This window comes from Neovison vison, chromosome 4, assembly GCF_020171115.1.
Source record: "Neovison vison isolate M4711 chromosome 4, ASM_NN_V1, whole genome shotgun sequence".
Lineage (NCBI taxonomy): Eukaryota > Metazoa > Chordata > Mammalia > Carnivora > Mustelidae > Neogale > Neogale vison.
The window spans coordinates 151,422,815-151,448,620 of NC_058094.1; the positions used below are offsets into that span (position 1 = coordinate 151,422,815).

General features: G+C 36.2%; 1 protein-coding gene across 6 annotated transcripts in view; it reads right to left on the reverse strand.

Moving 5' to 3' along the window:
• Positions 1-25,806, reverse strand: part of PCLO (piccolo presynaptic cytomatrix protein) — a 530,926-nt gene that overhangs the window by 366,092 nt on the left and 139,028 nt on the right. For all 6 annotated transcript variants that reach the window (XM_044245920.1, XM_044245919.1, XM_044245917.1 and 3 more), the window contains exon 3: positions 21,231-22,634. In XM_044245920.1, coding sequence (XP_044101855.1) covers positions 21,231-22,634 — 1,404 coding nt within the window. The remainder of the gene's footprint in view (positions 1-21,230; positions 22,635-25,806) is intronic.

A 25,806-nucleotide genomic window follows, 5' to 3' on the forward strand; every position in this document is an offset into this window, starting at 1 on the left:
AGCAAAGCATGGAATTCATGGCTTTCTTCCATGATTCTTTAGTCTTGCAAAGTTAAATTTTTTTAATTTTATTTTTTTTCTTATTCTAATTTTTTTTTAATTTTTACTCTTTCCTCTTTTAACTTTTTATTAGTTTATCTTAACAATTCCTTTCCTTAAAATAAATCTTTTTGAACCTTCATTATTATAGTCATATTTTATCCTTCATTGTATCTAACTTTATTTTTTGCATACATATAGGGTTTATTTTCTTCTAAAAAAATTTTGGGATACAACATCTTCTAATAGATCAAAATACACCCTAAATCTAGCACAGAGCTTTGTTCTAGTCTCCAGCCCGAGCAAATTCTCTCCACTTTCTTTTTCCAACCAACTTATCTTATCAATTCCTTTTTTAGAATTTTTAAAAATTTTCATCTTTACATTCATATTTCATCACTTTATCGTGTTTAACCGTATCTGTGTGTATACATATGTATATATATATATATACACATATGTGTGTGTATATATACATATACATATATATATATATATCTTTTTCTTTAATATTTGGGAGGTAGTTCCTTCTAAGAGATCAAAATACACCCAAAATCAAGTGAGTAGCTCTGTTCTATTCACCAGTCTAATATATATATATGTATTTCTTTAATTTTTTTTAAGTTTAGTTTCTTTTTTTGAACTTCTTTTTACCCCCATTCTTCTCCCCATGATTTGGGGTCTCTTCTGATTTGGTTAATGCACATTATTCTGAGGTCTTTTCCACCCTTTTAGTATTTTATTCTCTTGTTCATATATTCTTATCTGGATAAAATGACAAGGCAAAAAAACTCACCCCCAAAAAAAAGAAAAAACAAGAGGCAGCACTGAAGGCGAGGGACCTAATCAATACAGACATTGGTAATATGTCAGATCTAGAGTTCAGAATGATGATTTTCAAGGCGCTAGCTGGGCAAAAAAGACATGGAAGATATTAGAAAAACCCTGTCTTGAGAAACAAAAGCCCTTTCTGGAGAAAAAAAAGAACTAACACTAATCAATGTGAAATTAAAAAAAAAAAGAAACTATTAATGAGGTGCAATAAAAAATGGAGGCCCTTACTGCTAGGATAAATGAGGCAGAAGAAAGAATCAGTGATACAAAAGACCAAATGATGGAGAATAAAGAAGCTGAGCAAAAGAGAAAAACACAACTATTGGACCACGAGGGGAGAATTCAAGAGACAAGTGATACCATAAGAAGAAATAATATTAGAATAACTGGGATTCCAGAAGAAGAAGAAAGAAAGAAGGGAGCAGCAGGTATATTGGAGAGAATTATTGTAGACAATTTCCCTAATATAGCAAAGGGAAAAAACAGCAAAATGCAGAAGGCACAGAGAAGCCCCTCAAAATCAATAAAAATAGGTCCACACCCTGTCATCTAATAGTAAAAAGTACAAGTCTTAGTGACAAAGAGAAAATGCTGAAAGCAGACCAGGACAAAAATCTGTAGCATACAATGGTAAAAACATTAGATTGGCAACAGACTTATCCACAGAGACCTGGCAGGCCAGAAAGAACTGGCATGATATATTCAGAGCATGAAATGAGAAAAACATGCAGCCAACAATACTATATCCAGGTAGGCTATCATTGAAAATAGAAGGAGAGATAAAAAAAGCTCCCAGGACAAATAAAAATTAAAAGAATTTGCAAATACCAAACCAGCCCTACAGGAAATATTGAAAGGGTCCTCTAAGCAAAGGGAGAACCTAAAAGTAGTAGACCAGGAAGGAACAGAGACAACATACATTAGCAGTCACCTTACAGGCAATATAATGGTACTAAATATATATCTTTCAATAGTTATGCTGAATGTAAATGGGCTAACTGCCCCCATCAAAAGACATAGGGTATCAGAATGGATTAAAAAAACAAAATATCAATATGCTGTCGGCAAGAAACTCATTTTAGACCCAAAGACACCTCCAGATTTAAAGTGAGGGGGTGGAAAACAATTCACCATGCTAATGGACATCACAAGTAAGCTGAGGTAGCAATCCTTATATGATATAAATTATATTTTAAGCCAAAGACTAAAATAAGAGGTGAGGAAGGACACTATATCATACTCAAAGTGTCTGTCCAACAAGAAGATCTAACAATTTTAAATATTTATGCCCCTAACATGGGAACAGCCAACTATGTGAACCAATTAATACCAAAATCAAAGAAACACATTGAAAATAACACAATAATAGTAGTGGACTTTAACACACCACCCACTGAAATGGACAGATCATCCAAGCAAAAGATTAACAAGGAAATAAAGGCTTTAAATGACACACTGGACCAGATGGACATCACAGATATATTCAGAACATTCCATCCCAAAGCAACAGAATACACATTCTTCTCTAGTGCACATGGAACATTCTCCAGAACAGATCACATCCTGGGTCACAAATCAGGTCCTAACTGGGACCAAAAGACTGGGATCATTCCCTGCATATTTTCAGATCACAACGTCTGAAGCTAGAACTCAATCACAAGAGGAAAGTTGGAAAAAACCCAAACACATGAAGGCTAAAGAGCATCCTACTAAAGAATGAATAGGTCAACCAGGAGATTAAAGAAAAATTGAAAAATTCATAGAAACAAATGATAATGAAAACACAACTGTTCAAAATCTGTGGGACACAAGCAAAGGCAGTCCTGAGAGGAAAATATATAGCAATACAAGCCTTTCTCAAGAAACAAGAAAAGTCTCAAATACACAACCTAACCCTACACCTAAAGTAGCTGGAGAAAGAACGGCAAAGAAAGTCTAAGCCCAGCAGGAGAAGAGAAATAATAAAGATCAGAGCAAAATCAATGAAATCGAAACAAAAACAAAACAAAACAACAACAACAAAAAAAAAACCCACAATAGAACAAATCAATGAAACTAGGAGCTGGTTCTTTGAAAGAATTAATAAGATTGATAAACCCCTGGCCAGACTGATCAAAAAGAAAAGAGAAAGGACCCAAATTAATGAAATCATGAATGAAAGGGGAGAGATCACAACCAACACCAAAGAAATACAAACAATTATAACAACATATTATGAGCAATTATACATCAGCAAATCTGGCAATCTGGAAGAAATGGATGCATTCCTAGAGACATATAAACTACCAAAACTGAACCAGAAAGAAACAGAAAACATGAACAGATCTATAACCAGTACGGAGATTGAAGCAGTCATCAAAAATCTCCCAACAAACAAAAGCCCAGGGCCAGACGGCTTCCCAGGGGAATTCTACCATATATCTAAAGAAGAATTAATTCCTCTTCTCCTGACACTGTTCCAAAAAATAGAAATGGAAGAAAAACTTCCAAACTCATTTTATGAGGCCAGCATTACCCTGATCCCAAAACCAAAGATTCCATCAAAAAAGAGAATTACAGACCAATATCCTTGATGAACACAGATGCGAAAATTCTCACCAAAGTACTAGCCAATAGGATCCAACAGTACATTAAAAGGATTATTCACCAAAACCAAATGGCCTTTATTCCTGGGAGGCAAGCTTGGTTCAACATCTGCAAATTGATCACTGTGATACAATACATTAATAAAAGAAAGAATAATAACCATATGTTACTCCCAGTAGATGCTGAAAAAGCATTTGACAATGAACAGAATCCTTTCTTGATCAAAACTCTTCAAAGTGTAGGGATACAGAGTACATTCCTCAATACCATCAAAGCCATCTATGAAAAACCCACCGCAAATATCATTCTCAATGGAGAAAACCTGGGAGCTTTTCTGCTAAGGTCAGGAACACGGCAGGCATGTCCACTATCACCACTGCGATTCAACATAGTACTAGAAGTCCTAGCTTCAGCAATCTAACAACAAAAAGAAATTAAAGGCATCCAAAACGGCAAAGAAAAGGTCAAACTCTCACTCTTTGCAGATGATATGACACTTTATGTGGAAAACCCAAAAGACTCCACTCCAAAACTGCTAGAACTCATACAGGAATTCAGTAAAGTGTCAGGATATAAAATCCATGCACAGAAATCATCTGCATTTCTATACACCAATAGCAAGACAGAAAAAAGGGTGCATTTACAATTGTACCCAAAACCATGAGATCCCTAGAAATAAACCTAATTAAAGAGGCAGATAATCTGTACTCAGAAAACTATAAAGTACTCATGAAAGAAACTGAGGAAGACACAACGAAAGGGAAAAACATTCCATGCTCATGGATTGGAAGAACAAATATTATGACAATGTCTATGTTACCTAATGCAATCTACACATTTAATGCAATCCCTATCAAAATACCATCAGTTTTTTTCAAAGAAATGGAATAAATAATCCTACAATTTATATGGAACCAGAAAAAAACCTGCATAGCCAGAGGAATGCTGAAAAAGCCAAAGTTGAAAGCATCACAATTCTAGAATTTAAGCTCTATTATAAAGTTGTCATCATCAAGACAGTATGGTACTGGCACAAAAACAGACACACAGACCAATGGAACAGGCTAGAGAGCCCAGAAATAGACGCTCAACTCTATGATCAACTAATCTTTGACAAAGCAGGAAAGAATGTCCAATGGAAATAAGACAGTCTCTTCAACAAACGGTGTTGGGAAAATTGGACAGCCACATGCAGAAAAGTGAACCTGGACCATTTCCTTACACCACACATAAAAAGAGACTCCAAATGGATGAAAGACCTCAATGTGAGACAGGAATCCATCAAAATCCTTGAGGAGAACACAGGCAGCAACCTCTTCGACCTCAGCTGCAGCAACTTCTTCCTAGGAACATCACCAAAGGCATGGAAAGCAAGGGCAAAAATGAACTCTTGGGACATCATCAAGATCAAAAGCTTTTGCACAGCAAAGGAAACAGTTAACAAATCCAAAAGACAACTGACAGAATGGGAGAAGATATTTGCAAACTACATATCAGATAAAGGGCTCTTATCCAACATCTATAAAGAACTTATCAAACTAAACACCCAAAGAACAAATAATCCAATCAAGAAATGGGCAGAGGACATGAACAGACATTTCTGCAAAGAAGACATCCAGATGGCCAACAGACACATGAAAAAGTGCTCCATATCACTTGGCATCAGGGAAATACAAATCAAAACCACAATGAGATATCACCTCACACCAGTCAGAATGGCTAAAATCAACAAGTCAGGAAATGACAGATGCTGGCGAGGATGCGGAGAAAGGGGAACCCTCCTACACTGTTGGTGGGAATGCAAGCTGGTGCAACCACTCTGGAAAACAGCATGGAGGTTCCTCAAAATGTTGAAAATAGAACTGCCCTATGACCCAGCAATTGCACTACTGGGTATTTACCCTAAAGATACAAACGTAGTGATCCAAAGGGGCACATGCACCCGAATGTTTATAGCAGCAATGTCCACAACACCAAACTATGGAAAGAACCTAGATGTCCATCAACAGATGAATGGATAAAGTGTTGTTGTATATATATACATATATATGTATATATATACACATACATACAATGGAATACTATGCAGTCATCAAAAGAAATGAAATCTTGCCTTTTGCCATGATGTGGGTGGAACTAGAGGGTATTACGCTGAGCGAAATAAGTGAATCAGAGATAACAACTATCATATGCTCTCCCTGATATGAAGAATCTGAGAGGCAACATGGGGATTTGGGGAGTAGGGAAGAATAAAATAAAACAAGATGGGATCAGGAGGGACACAAACCATAAGGGACTCCTAATCTCACAAAACATACTGAGGGTTGCTGAGGGAAGTGGGTAGGGAGAGGGTGGTTGGGTTATGGACATTGGCAGGGTATGTACTATGGTGAGTGCTATGAAGTATGTAAGCTTGACAATTCACAGACCTGTACTCCTGGGGCTAATAATACATTATATGTTAATAAAATTTTTTAAAAAATTTAAAAATAAGATAAAATAAAAATAAATTTTAAAAAAAAGACTGAGCTGAGAACCCAGTCACGTCCTACTAGACTTTTGAGCTACAAAACTCTGAGCTAATAAATGCCTATTGTTTTAAGCTGCTAAGTGTATGGCAACTTGCTATATAGCAAAAGAAAACTAATACCCATTGCAGGGGAAAAAGAACAGCAGTTTCTACTTCACAACTGAAATTTAGAGTAACATCAGTTTTAAAATGAACTCTATATTTAGATTTCCCTTAAGTGCTACATAACTTCTTAAAAAGAGAAAAAAATCATTTCTAAAACTTATAAATGATTAGAGGGTTTATCTTTGTATAAATTAAATAAATAATATTCCATCAAAAACTATATTTATAATCTCCCTGAGTGTGATACAGTGTTTTAATTACAAAATACATGCTTCTTTTTCAAGAACTTCAGATAAATCATTAAACAATGCTGGTTACTGGGCTTAATTTGGCAAAAAATAACGATGACATAAAACCTTCATTTAACTCCAATTTTTCAGAAATACAAAAATGTGAATAACTTATTTAAATGTCAGAAAAGGAAATAAATCTCAGGCCATGGCTGACATGAATTGAGCCATTCAGCCATAAATTTCAGTGAGCATTTTTGATGTCGACATATTCTTGTTGGTAATTACTTCTCAGCAATTTTCTAAGACTTTCCAAGTATACTCATTTTAAGAAAATCTATGATAAAAATTCTCTCGATAAAAGTCTTTTCAAAGTCTGAGAGATACTTTGCTTCATTTCATATGTAAAGAAAGCATTCATATTAATATGCCACAATCACAGAGAAAAGCTCCTTAAGTAAAAATAGAAGCATGGTTGACATCGCACATAAAAACAGCAATGCATGTGTTTTCATTTTAGTCAGGGCCCATTACTTTTTACCACATTATACAAAGTAATCTGAAATAATCTTTTAAGCTTGGAGTAAAGGCTTGCCATTTAACATCAAAACACATTTCATTAAGCAGCTTAGCTTTCCTTAGAAATAAAACTTGACTTAGAAAAGAATCATTTTTATCAAGTCTTAGCGAAAGGTGTTATCTTGATACCGTATGCCTTCCAGATCTAGCAACCGCAGCTAGCAAAACTATCAATTACTGAGCTTTATCAGCTGCCAGGAACTGTTCTGGAATCGTAACATGTATTCGATCTTCTAATCCTGACAAGAGCCCCATGAAGTCAGTCCTCTTATTATCATGCCCATTTTATAGGTAAAGAAACCAAGCCACTAGGAGATGGCAGAGGGGCCATCTTGACAGCATACGCTGCCTCTCTCTCTACAGGTCACTAAACCCACTGTCTCTTTTCCTTGAAGCTTAGTTTCATTCATGTATCTCTCAGCTGTGACAGAAGATACATTGTCCCTCATAAGCCCAATTTTATAAGGGGAAAGTTTTTAAAAAGATGTGATATATGAGTCTTCCTTCCACCTTTTGAAATGAGGCCTTGGAAAAGGGGAGGTAGGAAAGACATTAAGAACATTTGCAGCTAACCAGATGGAAGGTTTATTTATTTATTTTAGAGAGAAAGAGAGAGCACGTGCACAAGTAGGGAGAGGGGCAGAGGGTGAAGGAGAGAAGGATACTCCCCACTGAACACGGAGCCTGTCGTGGGGCTCAACCTCAAAACCCAGAGATCTCGACCCAAGCAGAAACCTAGAGTCCAACACCTAACCTACTGAACCACCCTGGCGCCCCGACATTAGCATTTTGACTCAATATTGCAGTTTACCTTATTTGGATACACATCTGTAATAACTATATAGGCTTAATTCATTCACTCTACAGAGGTTCTGCATGAGTCTACTGTATGCCAAACACCTGGATTTTGTGGGAGTATACTGTATGCCAAATGCCTGCATGCACAGAACTTGTATTCTAGTAAGGTAGAGAGATAATGTCCAAAAAAATCACAATAAATTAATAAATTAACTACCATGTTACAAGATAATAAATGCTATGAAAAGAGAAAAAACAAAGCAGGGTGAGAATTTTTTGCCATATGGAAAGCAGGTAGCAAATTATACTATTAAATAATGATATAGATTAGACTCATTAAGGTGATTTTTAAGAAAAATTAAATATAGAAAGTTCCTTTTGTTTCATGTACAAAAAAGCTCATCTTTCTCCTTCCTCTGTACTTGAAGAACATGGGTGAAATGATACATGTAAATAAGACTTCTTTGAAAGACTAAAAATCCTTGCAGCAAACATAAGGCTAAATAACTTTCAAGCTATTTCTCACTACAGTTATAATGCTACTAACATGAAGCATGCATTTCCTTCTATATGCCATTTCCCTAAATTCTGTTTTTCCTTCACTGAACAAATATGTATTAACAACCTACCATGAACTGGCATTTTAATGGTACTAGTGGTGCAGCAGGGAACACATTCTGGTAAGATTACATAAATAAAGAGAAAATTACAATACTATAGAAGAGGGCTGACTAAAGTATGAGAACATGAGGGGAAATGATATTTGGCATGAATCTCAAAAAATAGAAGACAAAAATACAAGGAAGTGGAGACTATTGAGGCACAAGAAAAGGTAGACAATTTAAAGTATATATTTTGATCACGGCATTGAATATAGTCGTCTATGAGACAAGATTAGGAATTCAGTAGAACATGATCAACAAAGACACTGCACAAATAATCACAAACTTTTTGGAGAATGAATTTTGAGAAACCGAGTTTCCCCAAATAAAGTGTTCGGGGCCTTACTACCATAACAGAGAGATAAATAAGGACTTGAACAAGGCTCTAACAGTGAGGATAAGAAAGATATATGGCAACAAAGATACCTTTAGCAGGTAGAATCAATACCAATTGAAAGTCAGAGCTTCTGGGGAATGAAAGAGAAACAGAAGTCTGGAGTGACTCTCAGGATTTATGATGCCTTTCAGCATGGCAGAGAACACATGAGAAAGAACATGGGGCAAAAAACGACTTGAATATGGGACATGCTGAATACGAAGTGTGTGTTTGGTACATTTTAATGGAAATTTTCCCTAGACCATATAATGTATGGCAGCAAAAGAAAATTCTAAGAATAAGATGATGAAGGCATCAATTCAAATGTATTTAATATTTAAAATACTACTTCTTGTGCAATATGTGTCTTCTAGAAGCCATTTATGTCAAATAAATAAAAAGACTGTGTGGTAAAATAAATTTTTTATCTACGAGATAAAACAAAGTTCTATGTGGAAAGACTTCTCATACTGTTAATATATGCCATTTACATCTCTAAAAGGAATTAAATAAAAGCACTTGACAATCTTTTCGACCAAGGAACATGTTTTTAGTATAGCATCTGGTGAGACTACACTTTAATAAAATACATTAAAGGAAAGGTCCTAGAGTATTCAAACAGGTATCAGATTGTGTTGGGTCCATCAATTAGTATGTATTGTTATCCTGCATTACAGTGCCATGAGAAAAGCGACTCTAGGTGATTAAGCATGCAAGGCTTTTAAATAGAGAATAGTCCTTTTTAAAAAAGTCACGAAACCTATTCGATCTTTTGTTTGGCATGGCTCAGCTGACACTGTTCACTTCTTTGTCTCTTAAGTCTATCATTAATGGTTTGGTACACTTAAGTAATACTTACATAATTACTTCTATATAAATGTCCTTCTTAAAGTGGAGAGTATTTATTTTTTCAGTAGATACTCAGGTATTGCAGTATGTTGATGAGTTAGCCAAGAGTGGAAGAATAAATGCATGACATAGAATAAAAGTCAGAAGTCCAGAGAGTCTCAGGAAGGCTGAGTAAATAGCCCAAGAAATTAGTAGGCATTCACACACACACAGTTTACGCAATGAAAATTTATAGTTTAACTGAGTGCTTTAATTAGCTTTCCTTTGGAAGTTTGACTCAGGTGGAAAGGTTCTATTTTTAGCAGGTGCAAAAGAAAACTGCTGGAGAGGGTAGTTTAGGATGAGAATAGTGACAATATGTGGTATGCAGAAAAAAATCATTCTACCTACAAAGTTATTCAATGGTGAAAAAACTGAAATGAGGTGAAAAATGTGGAGTGAATGTTACTCTGACATACATAAAAGGTAATCTAAGTGAATACACAGTTAATTTCAGGATTTAAAAACAAGATGAACTCACCACCATCCTTTACCTCAGATATTTATTAGCTGTTAAAAGAGCCTTATTTAACAAAACAAGCAACTGAAAACATTAGAAGAGTATTCCTTCTTTCTGTGCCTTCCCAAATGGGAAAATTAAAATGACATGTCTTTTAACATTTAATTGTCTGTAACGACATGTCTGCTTACATTTAACCGTCCATAAACATATTTTCTTATAACATTTTTTTAGAAGACAAAAGAGAAACAGAAAGTAGTTAAGTCCAAGTTTAGGCAGTCCACACAGATAGGTGAGGTTATTTTTATTCCAATGGCTAATTCAATACTAAGACATATTTCAATTTCTCCTGATGGTATTTTCACTTGAGACTATACGTGCTAGAAATTGACAAGGCAGATGTGATTCACAGTTCTATATGTTAATACACAACACTACATATGTTATCTCCCAAAATTAAACCCTATGGTCTTTTAAGGCCTAACTTCCTTCTAGGGCAATTTCTATTTTTAGATCTAAAAATACACATAAATAAATGTGCATACATACCATACATATATACATATACAGATATATATAGATACATAGATATAGATATATAATTTCCAATGTGGAAAACTATTAAAGCAAAGCATATTGTTTCAATTACTTCTATGAATATCTATTACCATTTTTCCTCCTACAGTAAGATAGACCTATAAGCTGTATAAAATGACCATGCAGATGACATTATCAGTGTTGTAGACTGTCATCTGTAGAACTAAAACATTATTTTGCTCCCTGATTAGAAAGATTTCTATAATTTAATGAATGAGTAATCTCGGAATCATGCATATAAACCCATCTGTATTATGAAAATGCCATCAAATTTATTTTCAAATCACAGTAACATTATATTTATATGTAAGATCATGTAATCCACATACAAATGGAGCAAGAAAATGTTAATACATATTAAATTGTGGAGTATGCAGTTTCACCAGGAGCAACTGCTTGTCTGAATATAAGACTGGGTTGTCTGCTTTGCAAATGGTTCTTTTGTTCATGTTGGTCACAAAATTTAAGTAAAGGAAAAGAAATTTTTAAGAGAGCTGCAGAAAACAAACTTAATAAAAAGAGTATTTTATTCAGTACTTAGCAACCACTATCTGGCCCCAATCGCAAGCATATTTTTTCAGTTCCCTGAGCCTCATTTTCTTACCTAAGTATGAAGTTTGATAAGTAGTCTACTTTCATGGAAGTTTCATGGAGTTGGATGAGAAGCAGACATAAGAATAAGAGAGATTTCCAAATGGGCAGCTTCCAACCCTGTGTCAAGGGATTGAAGTTGACCTAAACCAGCATACTTTCACTTTTCACTATTTCCCATCCTTGGTCTCTATATTTAACATCATCTTAAGGAGGTGTTCACAATATTTTAAGTTTAAATCCATTGGATTATTAATCCCTCTTGTGAAAGACAGTCCACAGGGGGTCACTCCTGCTCCTACATGTTTTACAGGTTATGCCAACAATGCAAGACCCTGGCTGCTCTTCATCTAGGCTATTTATGAGTTTTGTGCAGGCAGTGGGCAACCACAAAGGATGAGGTAATGTCTTCTCCTAGGGCAAAGAGCAGGCTAGCTTTACAGTTTGCATAAAAGGTAGATTCGACAAGCTCAGTGTTCTTTGTATGTGAAGAATCCACTACGTGTGCAGTATCGATATAGGCCCATATCACATGACTCACATGAGAGTGGAGGGCAAGGTGAACTGATGCAAATACTGTGATGTTCATGCTGCCTGCTGTGCTGTGAGTAATAAAGTTCTTTGTCTCGGACCCAGAAGTGTCATGTCAACAATGAGTAACTATGAAATAGTAACAAGTTAATTTATTAGTTTATAAGTAAGGAAAAGTTAAATCCTAGCCAGATATACACTCTAACCAATAGACTTTTTATTAAGGTTTTCATGGATATTTAATATCTTTAAATATTAAAACTAGACTAATAAAAATAGTAAGGTACTGACCCCACAGACTAGACATAGAACAGTACTAATTAAAGACTCTAGAAGAGTAAACTGGTTTTTAATGGAAATTTATTACATGACAAAGGATATACTAAAAATCAGAGTAAAGAAACATATCTCAAAATAGTAACAGCCATATATGAAAACATAATTAACTAACATAATTAATAGTGAAAAGTTGAGAGCTTTACCCCTAAGATCAGGAACAAAACAAGAATATCCAATCTCACCACTTTTATTCAATGTTGTCCTACAATTCATAGCCACAACAATCAGACAAAAAGAAATAAAAGCCACCTGAATAGGTAAGGAATAAGTAAAACTTCCACTATTTGCAGATGACATGGCACTATGTATAGTAAATCCTAAAGATTCCACCAAAAAATTATCAGAACTTGTAAATAAATCCAGGAAGGTCATAGGATTCAAAATCAATATATAGAAACATGTTCCATTTCTATACACTATAATGAAGTAGCAGCAAAAGAAATTAAGAAAAGAGTTCCATTTACAATTGCATCAAAAATAATAAAATACCTAGGAATAAATTTAACAGAGAAGATGAAAGACTTGTTCTTTAAAACTATAAAACATTGATGAAAGCAACAGAAAATGATGCAAATGGAAACATATTCCATGTTCATGGACTTGGGACAACAAATATTGTTAAAATGTCTATACTACCCAAAGAAATCTACTGGTTTAATGCAAACTCTATCAAAATACCAAGAGCATTTTTCACAGAACCAAACAAACAAACAAACAAAAAACCCTAATAGTTTTATGAAACCACAAAAGACACTGAATAGCCAAAGCAATCTTGAAAAATAACAAAACTGGAGGTATCACAAACTGAGATTTCAAGATACACGTACAAAGCTGTAGTAATCAGACCAGTATGGTACTGGAACAAACAAAGACACATAGATCAATGAAACAGAACTGAAAGCCCTGAAAAACCAATGATTATATAGTCATTTAATCTTCAACAAAAGATGAAGAATATGCAATAGGAAAAAGAAAGTCTCAACAATGATGTTGGGATAACTGGACAGCTACATGCAAAAGCATGAAAGTAGATCACTTTATTATACCACACACAAAAATAAACTCAAAATGTATTAAGGACCTAAATGTGATACCTAAAACCATAAAAATCAGAAGAGAGTAGAGGCATCAATTTCTCCGACATTAGCCATATCAAAATTTTTCTAGATATGTTTCCAAAGGCAAGGGGGAAAAAAAAACCACAAAAGTAAACTGGGACTACATTAAAATAAAAAGCCTCTGCACAGATAAGAAAGCAATCAATAAAAATAAAAGAAAGCCTACTGAATAGGAGAAGATATTTGCCAAGGATATATCAAATAAAGGGTCAGTATCCAAAATATATAAAAAACTGACACAACTCAATACCCAAATAACAAATACTCCAATTAAAAAGTGGGCAAAAGATATCAACAGAATTTTCTCCAAAGAAGATACAGAGATGGCCAAGAGACGCATGCAAAGATGTTCAACCTCTCTCATCATCTGGGAAGTGTAAATCAAAGCCACAATGAGATATCACCTCACACCTGTCAAAATGGCTAACAACAAAAACGTAAGAAACAAGTGTTGACAAAGATGTGAAGAAAAAAGAACCCTCATGCATTGTTGATGAGAATGCAAACTGGTGCAGCCACTCTGGAAAACAGTATGGAGGTTCCTCAAAAAATTAAAAATAGAATTACCATGTGATCCAGTAATTCCACTACTGCGTATTTAACCTAAGAATACAGAAACACTAATTTGAATATGATTCTGATATATGCACTGATAAATGTATCCTTGTGTTTGTTGCGGCATTATTTATTATAGTCAAGATAAGGAAGTAACTCAGGGGTCCATCCATAGATGAATGGAAAACAAAGATGTGCTATATACATGCAATGGAATATTTCTCAGCCATAAAAAAAAAAAAAGAATGAAATCTTACCATTCTTAACAACAATAATGAACCTAGAGGGTATGCTAAGTGAAATAAGCCAGAGAAAGACAAATATCACATGACTTCATTTTATGTGGAATCTAATTAACAAAACAAATGAGCAAATAAGCAACAAAAAGGAATGAGACTCTTAGAGAACTGATGGCTACCAGAGGGGAGGGGTGGGAAAATGGATAAAATGGGCAAAGGGGATTAAGGGGCACAAATTACCAATTATAAAATAAATAAGCCATGGGGATGAAAAGGGCAGCATGGGGAATATGGTCAATAATACTGCAATACACTTACTGTGCTGAGCATTTCATAATGTATGTAATTGTTGAATGACTATGCTGTATACCTGAAACTAATTTGATATTACCTGTCAATTGTCAATGATACATCAATTAAAAATTTTTAAAATGAAAAGCGAAAAAGATGGTCTAAATAGATACTGTGTCATTAATATGAAGTACATGGTGGAGAGGAAGCTACTCATTTCTCTTCAGACACTTCAGTATCCTATGGATTGTTATATGGAATACTACTTCCGTAATTCAGATTATTGGAATAGAGTTTTGTTTTTTCCATGTATTTATTTATTTGAGAGAGAGCATGCATGCACAGAGGGGTGGAGGGGTAGAGAGAGAGATTCTCAAGCAGACTCCATGCTGAGCATGCAGTCCAATGTGGGGCTCGATCCCAGAACCCCAAGATCATGACCTGAGCAGAAATCAAGAGTAGGCAGCTTAATCAACCAAGCCATCCAGGCGCCCCTCAAATTATGGGGATAGAGGGTTTTTAATTTTTTTTTAAAGATTTTATTTATTTACCTGACAGAGAGAGAGAGAGCACAAGTAGGCAGAGCAGGTTTTCAGGGGGAAGCAGGCTGCCTGCTAAACAGAGCGGGCTTCATCCCCAGACCCCGAGATCACGACCCAAGCCAAGGGCAGAGGCCTAACCCACTGAGCCACCCAGGCACCACTGGAATAGAGTTTTAGAAGTAAAATACATGGTCATCAAGAAAAGAAAGGGAGAAAATAGTGGACCAAATGACGTGAATTCTAGTATTTTGTACTGCTGAGTTTCCTAGTAGCAACTGACCCAAATATAGTTGATTTTTACCAAAACCACAGGAAGAATATAAATAGACCCTAAAGTTCTGAAAAGAAGTGAGAGAGAAAACATCTGGAACCAGAGAATCAGTAGAGAAGATGTCCTGACCTTAAGACATGGCCACATTACGCTAGTGAATAGAACAGATATTTCCTTTTTCTTTTTTTTCCAATAGTACAGATATTTCTTAATGATGGGTAGCAGCACCTGAGAACAGTGATCCTTGAGCCAGACCAGACCAGGCATCAGTAGTGTGTCTCAAGGTGAGAGCCCTGAGAAGTATCTGCTCAGTAGAGCATGCAAAAAGAACCAGCTATCTTGGGTAACCTAAGGAAAATGAGCTCTGCCAAAGATAATTAGAGAGCTATAAACCTAATAATAGTGGCATTTCTCTTGTATAGAGAGAAAGAAATACCTCCTACACCGCAGTCTATCACAATGCATGGGCATAAGCAGCCCCAGTGTTTACATGATGAAAAGGCAGTAGTAATAGCAATATTTACGGATGGAAAGTCTTACACAACAGTAATCAACATAAAATTATCAGGGAGATATTTTACATTCTTCATACTGAGTTTCTGAAATTCATTGTGTCTTTTTGCACTTAAGAGAATCCCAATTTAGTGAGCCACAGGGCTCATTAGCCACATTCGTCCAGTGACTGACTATCTTATCAAACAAGGCATCTCTAGAGAAACAGCAGCATGCACGAGAAGTTGGCCAGAATATAAACTGGGACAACCACCCTGGAGAACAAGTTTAAGGTAGAGATAACCTATGGTCCAGCAATCCCAGTCCTGGGAAAGTAACGGAAGAGGCTGTACAGAAATGTTGGTAGAAGCAAAGATCAACAACCACTACTACCACCAATGGAACACTTAGATGGTCATAATTTTCATGGAGTAAAGTCTTTGTATTCATTGGCGGAAATACAACAGTATTTCCTGCAGCTGGAGCAAGAATGTTTTATATCCTCACACTCACTATACATGAATGTAGGGACATCATTTTGTCATTCAGTCATCCCTTTCACCCATAAATGGTGACCAGGGGTGGACTTCTCTGGAAAGAAAAAGGACACAATGATGCTGACCTCTATGCTTCTGAACATCTCAATGTGCCCATTCTTCTAGGTCCAACTACCTAACACAGCCACAACTATTCTGTGGGTCCCAAATGTTTCCTGGCTTTCATGTACATGCTAGCAAATGTGTTGGTATGGAAGTCCTGGTCATTACCAGCTGACCCAACTTATAGGTAAGAGAGGATTGAACAAGGGCCAATGGCCATCCAGTTCCCTAGGTTACTCACATATAGAACGGGAGAGAGCCCACTGGCTCAGCCTCTGAATTCTACCTCTACAGTCTGATAGCTGCCCTGCTCTAACATCCATTCGCCCGATATCTAAAATCACTGTAAAACCTATCCAACAAGATTGCTGTCAGAAAAATGCCGTCAAATACCAGCCTGTTGCAAAAACAAAAACAAAAACAAACAAAAAACCAAACCATCAACAGTGACAGCAGTTTACCTTTTTCCATAATCCCTACACAATGTTTTGCCTGGATCCTAATGAGAATTGTCTGTTTACCTGTAATATCCAAATAACCTTTCTGGTAATCAAAGAAGTACAAATCAAAGGAATGATATATAGCAATTTTAGACTTCCAAATTAGCAAATATCAATTTCAGTGGGTTTTTTTTTTTTTTTTGAGAATGGAGAAGCTGCAGTAAGAAGGGAATCATGACACCTGCAGTGGGGATGTCAAACGTTATCTTATCTCCAAAGATAACCTGATACTTCAGGGTCCTAGTCCCGTGATTCAGTAACATTAGTACTAATAAACTTTCCCTGGGAAACAGTTAAAAATACAAAATATCAATCCAAAAACATTCGTCTTATTTATAATGAAAAAATGGAAGAGCCTAAATCCCCAATGTGAGAAAAATGTGTATGAGAAAACATATATCCATGTATCAAATAATTCATAATCATTTTAATAATATGCACAAAGTCTTTAATCATGTGAGGAAATAGTATAATCATATGTTAAGACTGAATACAGAACTACCAGATAGAATATTAACCACATAAAAATGCATAGAAGACTAATGGAGAAAGTACTTCAAATTTATTTTAACAAAAGTTTATCTTAAATCCAAATTTGTTTGTTCTGACAAAATATTACTTAATAAAAAAGCAACAGGTCAAATACTCCTAAAAATTAAGAACCAAAAATTTTGTTTCAAGCCACGAACTTGTCAACTCTCTCACATAAGTTATAAAGTACTATCAGTGTACCTTTCTGTCACGCATGTCAGAAATATTCACACAGAATGCGTATCTCTATTAATTCTTTTGAAAACAATTATTCATAGAATTATTTCTGACTAAATTGATTTATCATTCTTTCAGCTTTTAATTGTGTGTGTGTGTGTGTGTGCACTTAAGCACTTTTTTAGTATGAGGTATATTATTTTTAATGTACTAAGTAATGAATTTTAAAACGAAAGCAAGATACATGTTTGTCAAACTAAGAAATCCAATGCATGCCCATGAGGCTTTCCTTGAGGGTGTGACAGAGAAGGCTGAAGCCACCCCAGCAAGAGACCAAAGATCTGAAGGGATCCCAGTTACACCACTGGGTCTTAATTGGCTCAAAAGGCCCATCTGTTGCCTAGTGACAAATAAATGCTAGCTATTCCTGCATCGCTCACGTCCTGCATAATTATCTTACTAACAAAGCAAAATTATGACCCTTAGAACTTCCTGAAACATGAGGAAATGTAGTCTTAAGTTTTATTCCCATAGTAAAAAATTACTTTCGGAAGGTACGGTACAAACAGTAACATCAACACCCACAATGAGTAACTATGAGTCCTTTTTGCATTTGAACTGAACCAGAATTATTAAAATTCACTAGGTAAACTGATTGTCAGTTTTAGGCTGTTTTCTCAGGATGCTTCCAAATTCTCTAAGACCAGCTTTTTCCAAAAGCCTTCCTGCTGCTTTTAAAACTCTAAGATATAATATTCCCTGAGTTGGCCAAAGTTAAAGCCTAAGAGACTTCTTCCTTGCTATCAGAGGCTACTGGATTATGTTGCCACTTATACAAACTTGGCATCAAAGAGTTAAACCGTGAGGCTCGGGCTCAAGCCTGGCTACACCCCAGGGCCCTGCAGGCAGCCCTTGGCACAACTCAGGTGTTGAGGGGGATGCTGTGTATCAGAAACAGGAAGCAACCTAAGAGACAGGTGTGTTTGATAAATAGGCGGGGGAGGGGGAAGTCCTCTCTCCTTAGCTCCCGAACTCATGACTAACCATAACCAGCTCTTCTTGCCACCAGAGAAACAGAACAGCAAAAGGGGAAGGCAGAGTCGTACCCGGAGGAAAAGACCTGCCTCGCAGTGATAAGGTAGAGTAGAAGCAGAGGCTTATAATACAGAGTTAAATGTGCCTTGTTTATAAAAATAAATGGACGTAGTTGATTCCTTTCTTAGAAATACCACTTCTTTGCATTGCAGGTATAAAGTCTGAGTATTTTCTGAATGTGCCCCCTAAAGCTATAAGAAAAAAGCATAAAATAGGAGGTTAACAAAAAATAAAAATCACAAGCAGAATGCAGAAAGCATAGAAATAAAGCAAGGATCAGGGAGAAGGTGCTTCACTAATCGCTCCTAACTGAAGGAAATGAGGAGAGATTAGTAGTAAGAACTCTCAGAGAGCATCACAAACTAAGCCTGTAAATCGTTCTTAAGATTTTCTAGAAGTGTATGTGTACGTATGCATACACACATGCAAACACAATGTGCCTCTCTTTTCAACTAACTCCTTGTGCCCACCCTCTCAAGTCCTTTGGGGTATGTGAATACTGAATCACTCAACCAACATCATTCACTCCCTTGATACAGGGCAGCCAATGGACTTTACCTAAAGGCTGGAGGGCACTAAGACCTTCTACTAACTCAAAACTTCACATGGATTAGCACATTCAGTTAAGGTAGGAACACTAGACAACTGTTTTTGTTATATCATTTTTTTTTTCCTCCTCTGAAACATCTTCCAAATTCAAATAAATTACCACACTCCAAAACACTCTGAGTAACAGTGATCCCAGGGGTGATATTTAAAATAGGATTTCACCTAAACCACTTGAATACTTGAGACCACTTATATTTTCAAACTACTGAAATTTCACACAGGGCCTAGGAAATTCTGTGCTTTAAGAAATCTCCTTTTCAAATGAGCATTTCCCCAAATTATAATTTTACCAACACAAAGAAAACCAAAGATTTTCCTAAAAAGTTTATTACCTTTCTACCCAACGGCTCTCATTTCATACCTTCAGACACTGACTGGATCCTCATAATTACTGTGGTCCAAATATATACATATACAAAAATGTACACATACACATGCACACACACAATCCTCCCTCCACACTACACTTTTCTTTTAGTGTGCCAAAATACATTTCAAATGTAGACGCTGTTTTGTTTTTAGTGATGCCATTTGTTTTATAGCTATTAAACTGTACTGTGTTGACACCATCAGCTCCTCATTAAAGGACAAAATTCTCTAAGTCTATGAAATAAATACAATTGTAATGGTAAAACCAAAATTTTCTGCTTCATGAATACACAACCAAAAACAACTCTCCTAAATATATGGGAGAAATTTAAGGTTTGCTTTTTGTTTTGCTTTTGCAATGAATCCAAACCACTGTAAGTAATAATTATAGTTGTTACCACTCATGAAGTGCTGAGGGAAACCAAATTTTATCTGTCTTTAAAATGGTTCTCCGTTAACTCTATTCTTCACAGATAAAGATGATAAAAATCTGCTTAGGTCTGTAGAAAAAACGCTTTCACTTGATGCTCATTATTTCAAAGCAACCTAACGCCTTTTAAAAGTAAAAAATAAAAAAATGTATAATTTGTTCTCTAAAAAATTTTTACTCAAAAACAACACTAAGAATCTCTAAACCTCCTTCTGTATAGTTTCTAAAATCTATTCAATTTTTCTATTCCAATGAATTTCAAAATCAAAGAGAGTGAATAAAATAATCCCTAAGTATTTCCGATTTGTATAAAAACAATTATTTAAAATTCAATCCCAAAAAAGTCTATTAAACATCTAAGACAGCAATAATCATTTAACCCCTCAGTTTCCCAAGATGTAAATATTCTAACAGCCGAACACATCCATAATGTTTACAGATTCATTCTTTTATAACTCTAATAGGTAGAAATTTGCCCATCTATGTTTTGGTCATTTACACCATGGAGAAAATGTCTCATTATCCCATTAAGAAAAAAATTAAGAAACACAGTTCCTTGACATCAGTCACTGAAACCCATGTATCTGTTTTTGTTTTGCATTTATTTTTTGTTTTTTTTGCACACTTCTTCTGAAAGTTCTCTAATATATTTATGGCAGATAATAGCTCAAAGAGAATTATAAGAAGTCTAGACCTAATAAGTTCAAACCACTGTTTTCTAGTAGTCAATATTATTAACTTACACATTAAGTGCTTAAGAGTGTTTGTAACATAACAAATTCATGTTCTTTATGGATCTGTAAGCAACCAAAACTTTCTCCAAGGTAGCAGAAGCAGGAAGGACCGAAAATCATGGGAACAGTAAACTACAACTACTACTTGGTGTGAGTAAGTGAAAACCACATGGTACTCCAAAGCTACATGTCTTTCATTCACAAAGAATTGGGATGGGGATATAGCTCAGTGGTAGAGCATTTGATTGCACAAAGAATTGGGATAATTTTTATTTTAAATTGTCAGCTTATTTCACCTTCTTAATTCTGGTGCATAATCGAGAAAAGATTTAATTACATGAACTTTTAATAAGAAATTAAGCCCGTAATAAGTAATTGAAACTTCAACTGTGCCATCAATATTGATAAACCTTCTTTCTAGAAATGGCTATTTTTGTTTTAGGAAGGCATTTTTTGCTCAGAAATTCGGCTACAAAATACTTCAAAATAAACATGATATGCTCATATCCATAAGTAATATATAAATTGCTTACCTCTGTCAAGTGTGGTGTAGGGTTAAATCCACAGAGATTACACACTTGATTCTTGCATTCCGTGCAAGTATTGAAGTTAGGAGGCTCCTTTGAACCGACATTGAGTTCAGTTTTGCAGAGAGGACAGGTTGATTCTGGTCTGGGAGTCTTCTCCACCTTGGGCGTTAGGACAGGCTTTTGAGGCTCTGCTGCTGAAGGTTTGCTATCCTTAACAAGTGGAGGCTTCTTTTCGGTTTCTGCTCTTTTTACGTTTGGAACTTGTTCAGCTTTGGGCTCTAATTTTTCAGCCACTGGAGCTTTCGTTTCTTTTTTCACAGAGATAACCTTTGCAGGTGCTGGTGGCCCCTGACCTGTGGCTTTGGGTGGCCCCTGAGAAGGTGGTTGTGGAGGAGGAGGGCCTTGTTTTGTCGGGGCCCCAGGCCCGCTCTGAGACTGAGACCCAGGCTGGCCCGCGGTGGAGATCAAATTTGATGCCTGGCTGAAGATCGATGCTCCAAACCCAAAGAGCTTTCCAGTCACAGTTTCTTGAGGCGTCGTGGGCTGTGACCTGGGGGCATCGGTAATACTTCCCAGATTCAGACTGAAGCGTCTTGACTGCTCCTGAGGCTTCGGGGGCTGCTGAGATAGGGGGGCAGTTTGGCCAGTGGTAGGTCGTGGGCCTGGGGCTGGAGGCGACCCTTTTGGCATTGGCTTGGCATCTGGCTTCGGACTCATCTTGGTTTGTGCTTTCTTGGGTTCTTCCCTCTTTTGAACTGAATCAACTTGCTTTTGACCTTTAGTCTCTGAACTAGGCCCAGGGTGTGAAAGAATTTTTGAATCTGATGCAGGTCGGGGTATGACTTTAGAATCGATGGGGGTGACTTTTTCTCCCATTGGTGGAAAACTCTGTGAGGGTTTGGCAGCATCTGTTTTCGGAGGAGGGGCTGTTATCTGTTGATCCTCCGACTGTACTTTAGAGCTTGGAGTATCAGGTTTTGCTGCTGTTGGTGCTGAAGACACAACGTCTGTGGCTAGTTTCACTGTCTTGAGCTGCTTTGGTTTATCCTCAGCCATGGGGACCTTGGCCTGCTCAGATGGGACCAAAGGCTCTTTGGGAGGGGTTGGCTTGGATGAAGACTCAGCCACAGAAGGCTGCTTGGCTGCAACTGGGGGAGATCCGTGAATGGTTGGTTGTTTCACTAGTGGTGGGGGCTTTTTAGACTCAGGGGCCTTTGAGAGATCCTGTTTGGGTACAGTATCCTTCTTTGGAGAAGTCTGCTGTGGCTGTGGGGACGGTTTGCTCACTGCGGATGGAGGAGTCACGGGGGCAGTCTTCGGTTTAGGCTGAGGGGATAGTGGAACTGGAGCCAGATCACCTCCTAGAGCTCTTTTCATCTGACAGTTTAAACAGAGCCACTCTTTTATCTAGAAATAATATGAAATAATGGTCAGAGACAGTAACAATGTGAAGACACAAAAACGTAATTTTAAAAATGCAAGTACCATTGGAAACTATGTCGCTCCTCACTTGAAACATATAGATCCCAAATTATTTTACTTAATTTATATTAAAATATTATAATGTTAATTACACAGAAATATAATTAGTGAACCTCAGAGAATTAAGCACTCTATATTTTTTGGAAAAATAAAAAGTAAAAATGAACATAAAGTTGTATTTTTTTCTAATGTTATTTTGTGGGGTTTTTTTTTAAGATTTTATTTATTTATTTGAAAGAAAGAGTGCGAGTGAAAGAACACAAGCAGGGGGAGCAGCAGTGGGAGGGGGTGAAGTAGACTTCCCACTTAGCAGGGAGCCCGATGTGGAGCTCCATCTCAGGACACTGGGATCATGAGCTGAGCCGAAGGCAGCTGCTTGCTAAACCAACTGAGCTACCCAGGCACCCCCAATTTTGTTATTCTTTGCCCCTGATTTACTATAAGTTTGTAATCACAGAAACAGGAAACACTGTATCATAAAAAGATGAATTATAACAAATAAGAGTCCAGAAATTACTTCCATTAGATATTTTTTCTATTGGTGGCTCATATACAGTTTTTAGTTACATAACCCAGTGTAAGCCTGTCAAATTATTAACACATTGCTAATTTCTTAAATTAGCAGAGCATTACTTTCCCCTCCAAGGCAACATAATCAAATGTGTGAAAACAAAAATTGTTAGCCACACTGGGTTAGAAAGAGAACATTCTCTGTTAAGAAAATAAAGAAAAACCAATGGCATCTCTTCAAATTATCACAAATAATAGCATGATTTAACAGAGGAACTATTGTTTCCTTATCATTTTATGAATATACTAGAAAGAGCAGTTTAGGGACGCCTGGGTGGCGCAGTTGGTTGGACGACTGCCTTCGGCTCAGGGCGTGATCCTGGAGTCCCGGGATCGAGTCCCACATCAGGCTCCCAGCTCCATGGGGAGTCTGCTTCGCTCTCTGACCTTCTCCTCGCTCATGCTCTCTCTCACTGTCTCTCTCAAATAAATAAATAAAATCTTTAAAAAAAAAAAATTTATAGAAAGAGCAGTTTAAGGAAGCAATATACTTATTCAACCAGTGAGATATATATAGATGTGAGATAAACAACACATATATAAACACAGGTATAGGAGTAAGTACATCTGTTCATTTCATGTTGCACCAATTATAAAAAGATGCTGAATTGGATACTTATTTTAGAACATAATTTAAAAGTATCTGTGGATAGCATAAGTGTATCAGAGAAAGACAATTACCATATGGTTTGACTCATATGTAGAATATAAGGTATAGCACAGAGGTAAGGGAGGCAAAACTAAATGGGAAAAAAACAGCGAGAGACAAACCATCAGAGACTCCTGACTCTGGGAAACAAACTGAGGGTTGTGTAAAGAAAGGTGGGTAGGGGAACGGGGTAACTAGGTGATGGGCACTAAGGAGGGCACATGATGGGATGAGCACTTGAACACTAATCAAAAACTAATGAGGTACTATCTGTTAGCTAATTGAATTTAAATTTAAAAAAATAAATAAATAATAAAAAGATAAATAAAAGTACCTATGTTTGGCATTCTCCTTCTTTGAATTCCAAAATAATATGTGCATATAATACAAAATTTTAAATACTTCCAAAGTAATTCAGAACATCAAATTCTGTATGATACAATCTTCTCCAACCAAAATAACCAATGTTACCAGTTCAGCACTGAGATTCTCTGTACAGAAGTCTAATGGTGAACAACTAAATATGTGGAACAGAGTTACCAGAAAAGTTTTCCACAGTATAAAAGTATGAAGTGTTAGGCTGGCAAAAAGCATGTTCCTTATGGGCAAACAACTTCCTTTTAAAAAGAAATTGAAATAGCCTTTCCTAAACTCTTAAAAACTTTTGTCATTTAATAGTTTATACTGTGAAGCTGTTTTAGTAAGAGAACAAAACTTTATTGAATGACTTTCTTAATATAATGGCTTTAAAGTAAAAAAGCACACTGAATCATTTAAACTCAGGCATTTGTATAAAAGGGCTTATTTTGCAATCCCAGGGAAAGCAAACTTTTGTTTAGAGAAGGTTAAAGAGATTGTCAACTCTAACATGTTATATTTCTGTTTTAAAATGTGAAATGAGGGGCGCCTGGGTGGCTCAGTGGGTTAAAGCCTCTGCCTTCGGCCCAGGTCATGATCCCAGGGTCCTGGGATCGAGCCCCGCATCGGGTTCTCTGCTCAGCAAGGAGCCTGCTTCCTCCTCCCTCTCTCTCTGCCTGCCTCTCTGTCTACTTGTGATCTCTGTCTGTCAAATAAAATAAATAAAACTTTAAAAAAAATAAAAAAATAAAAAAAAAATAAAATGTGAAATGAAGTAAAATTAAAACATTTGTTTAAAATGGGTAGAAAGTGTTCATTACATTTTTTTTCAGTAAGGGTACTGAGTATCTGTGTACTTGCCGTATTTTTTAATATTTACTTTTCTGTATGTTTGAGGCATTTCACAAAATAACTCTTTATTATATAAATATCTGAATTCCAAAACATAAGCAATTGCTACTTATGCCGGTACCCTGATGAAAGGTGAGCTAGAGTGTAAGGAAACTTTCACTCTACTTTACCCCTTCTTGATGGACATAAACTCCTTCATAAATAAACTTTAACCTACTTGACCATCTCCCCTACTGTCAATGTCACTTCTGCTGTTGTACTGTTCATTTTTGCTCATTTGTCTTTTTCCACAACCTTAAATGAGACATCACCTCATAATTATGCAGACAAAAGAACATGTAATTAAAAGCATAATTCTTTACCTCTGCTCTGTCACTGATTTTTTTTCCTGTAAAACATTATGAGATGTGCATCTACATCAACCACAATATATTATAAATCCCTGGGGTTACTGACTTGCATTATAGTTAGCTGCTCTTAATCTTTTTGATGAGTGTTATAACCAAAGCAGAAGCAAAATTCATTCACCTATTCCTTTTTAATTATTTTTTCTTTTTTAGTAAGCTCCACATCCAATGTGGGGCTTGAACTCACAACTCGAGATCAAGTTTCATGTTCCACTGACTGAGTCAGACAGGCACCCCCACCTGTTTATTTATTTATTTTTTT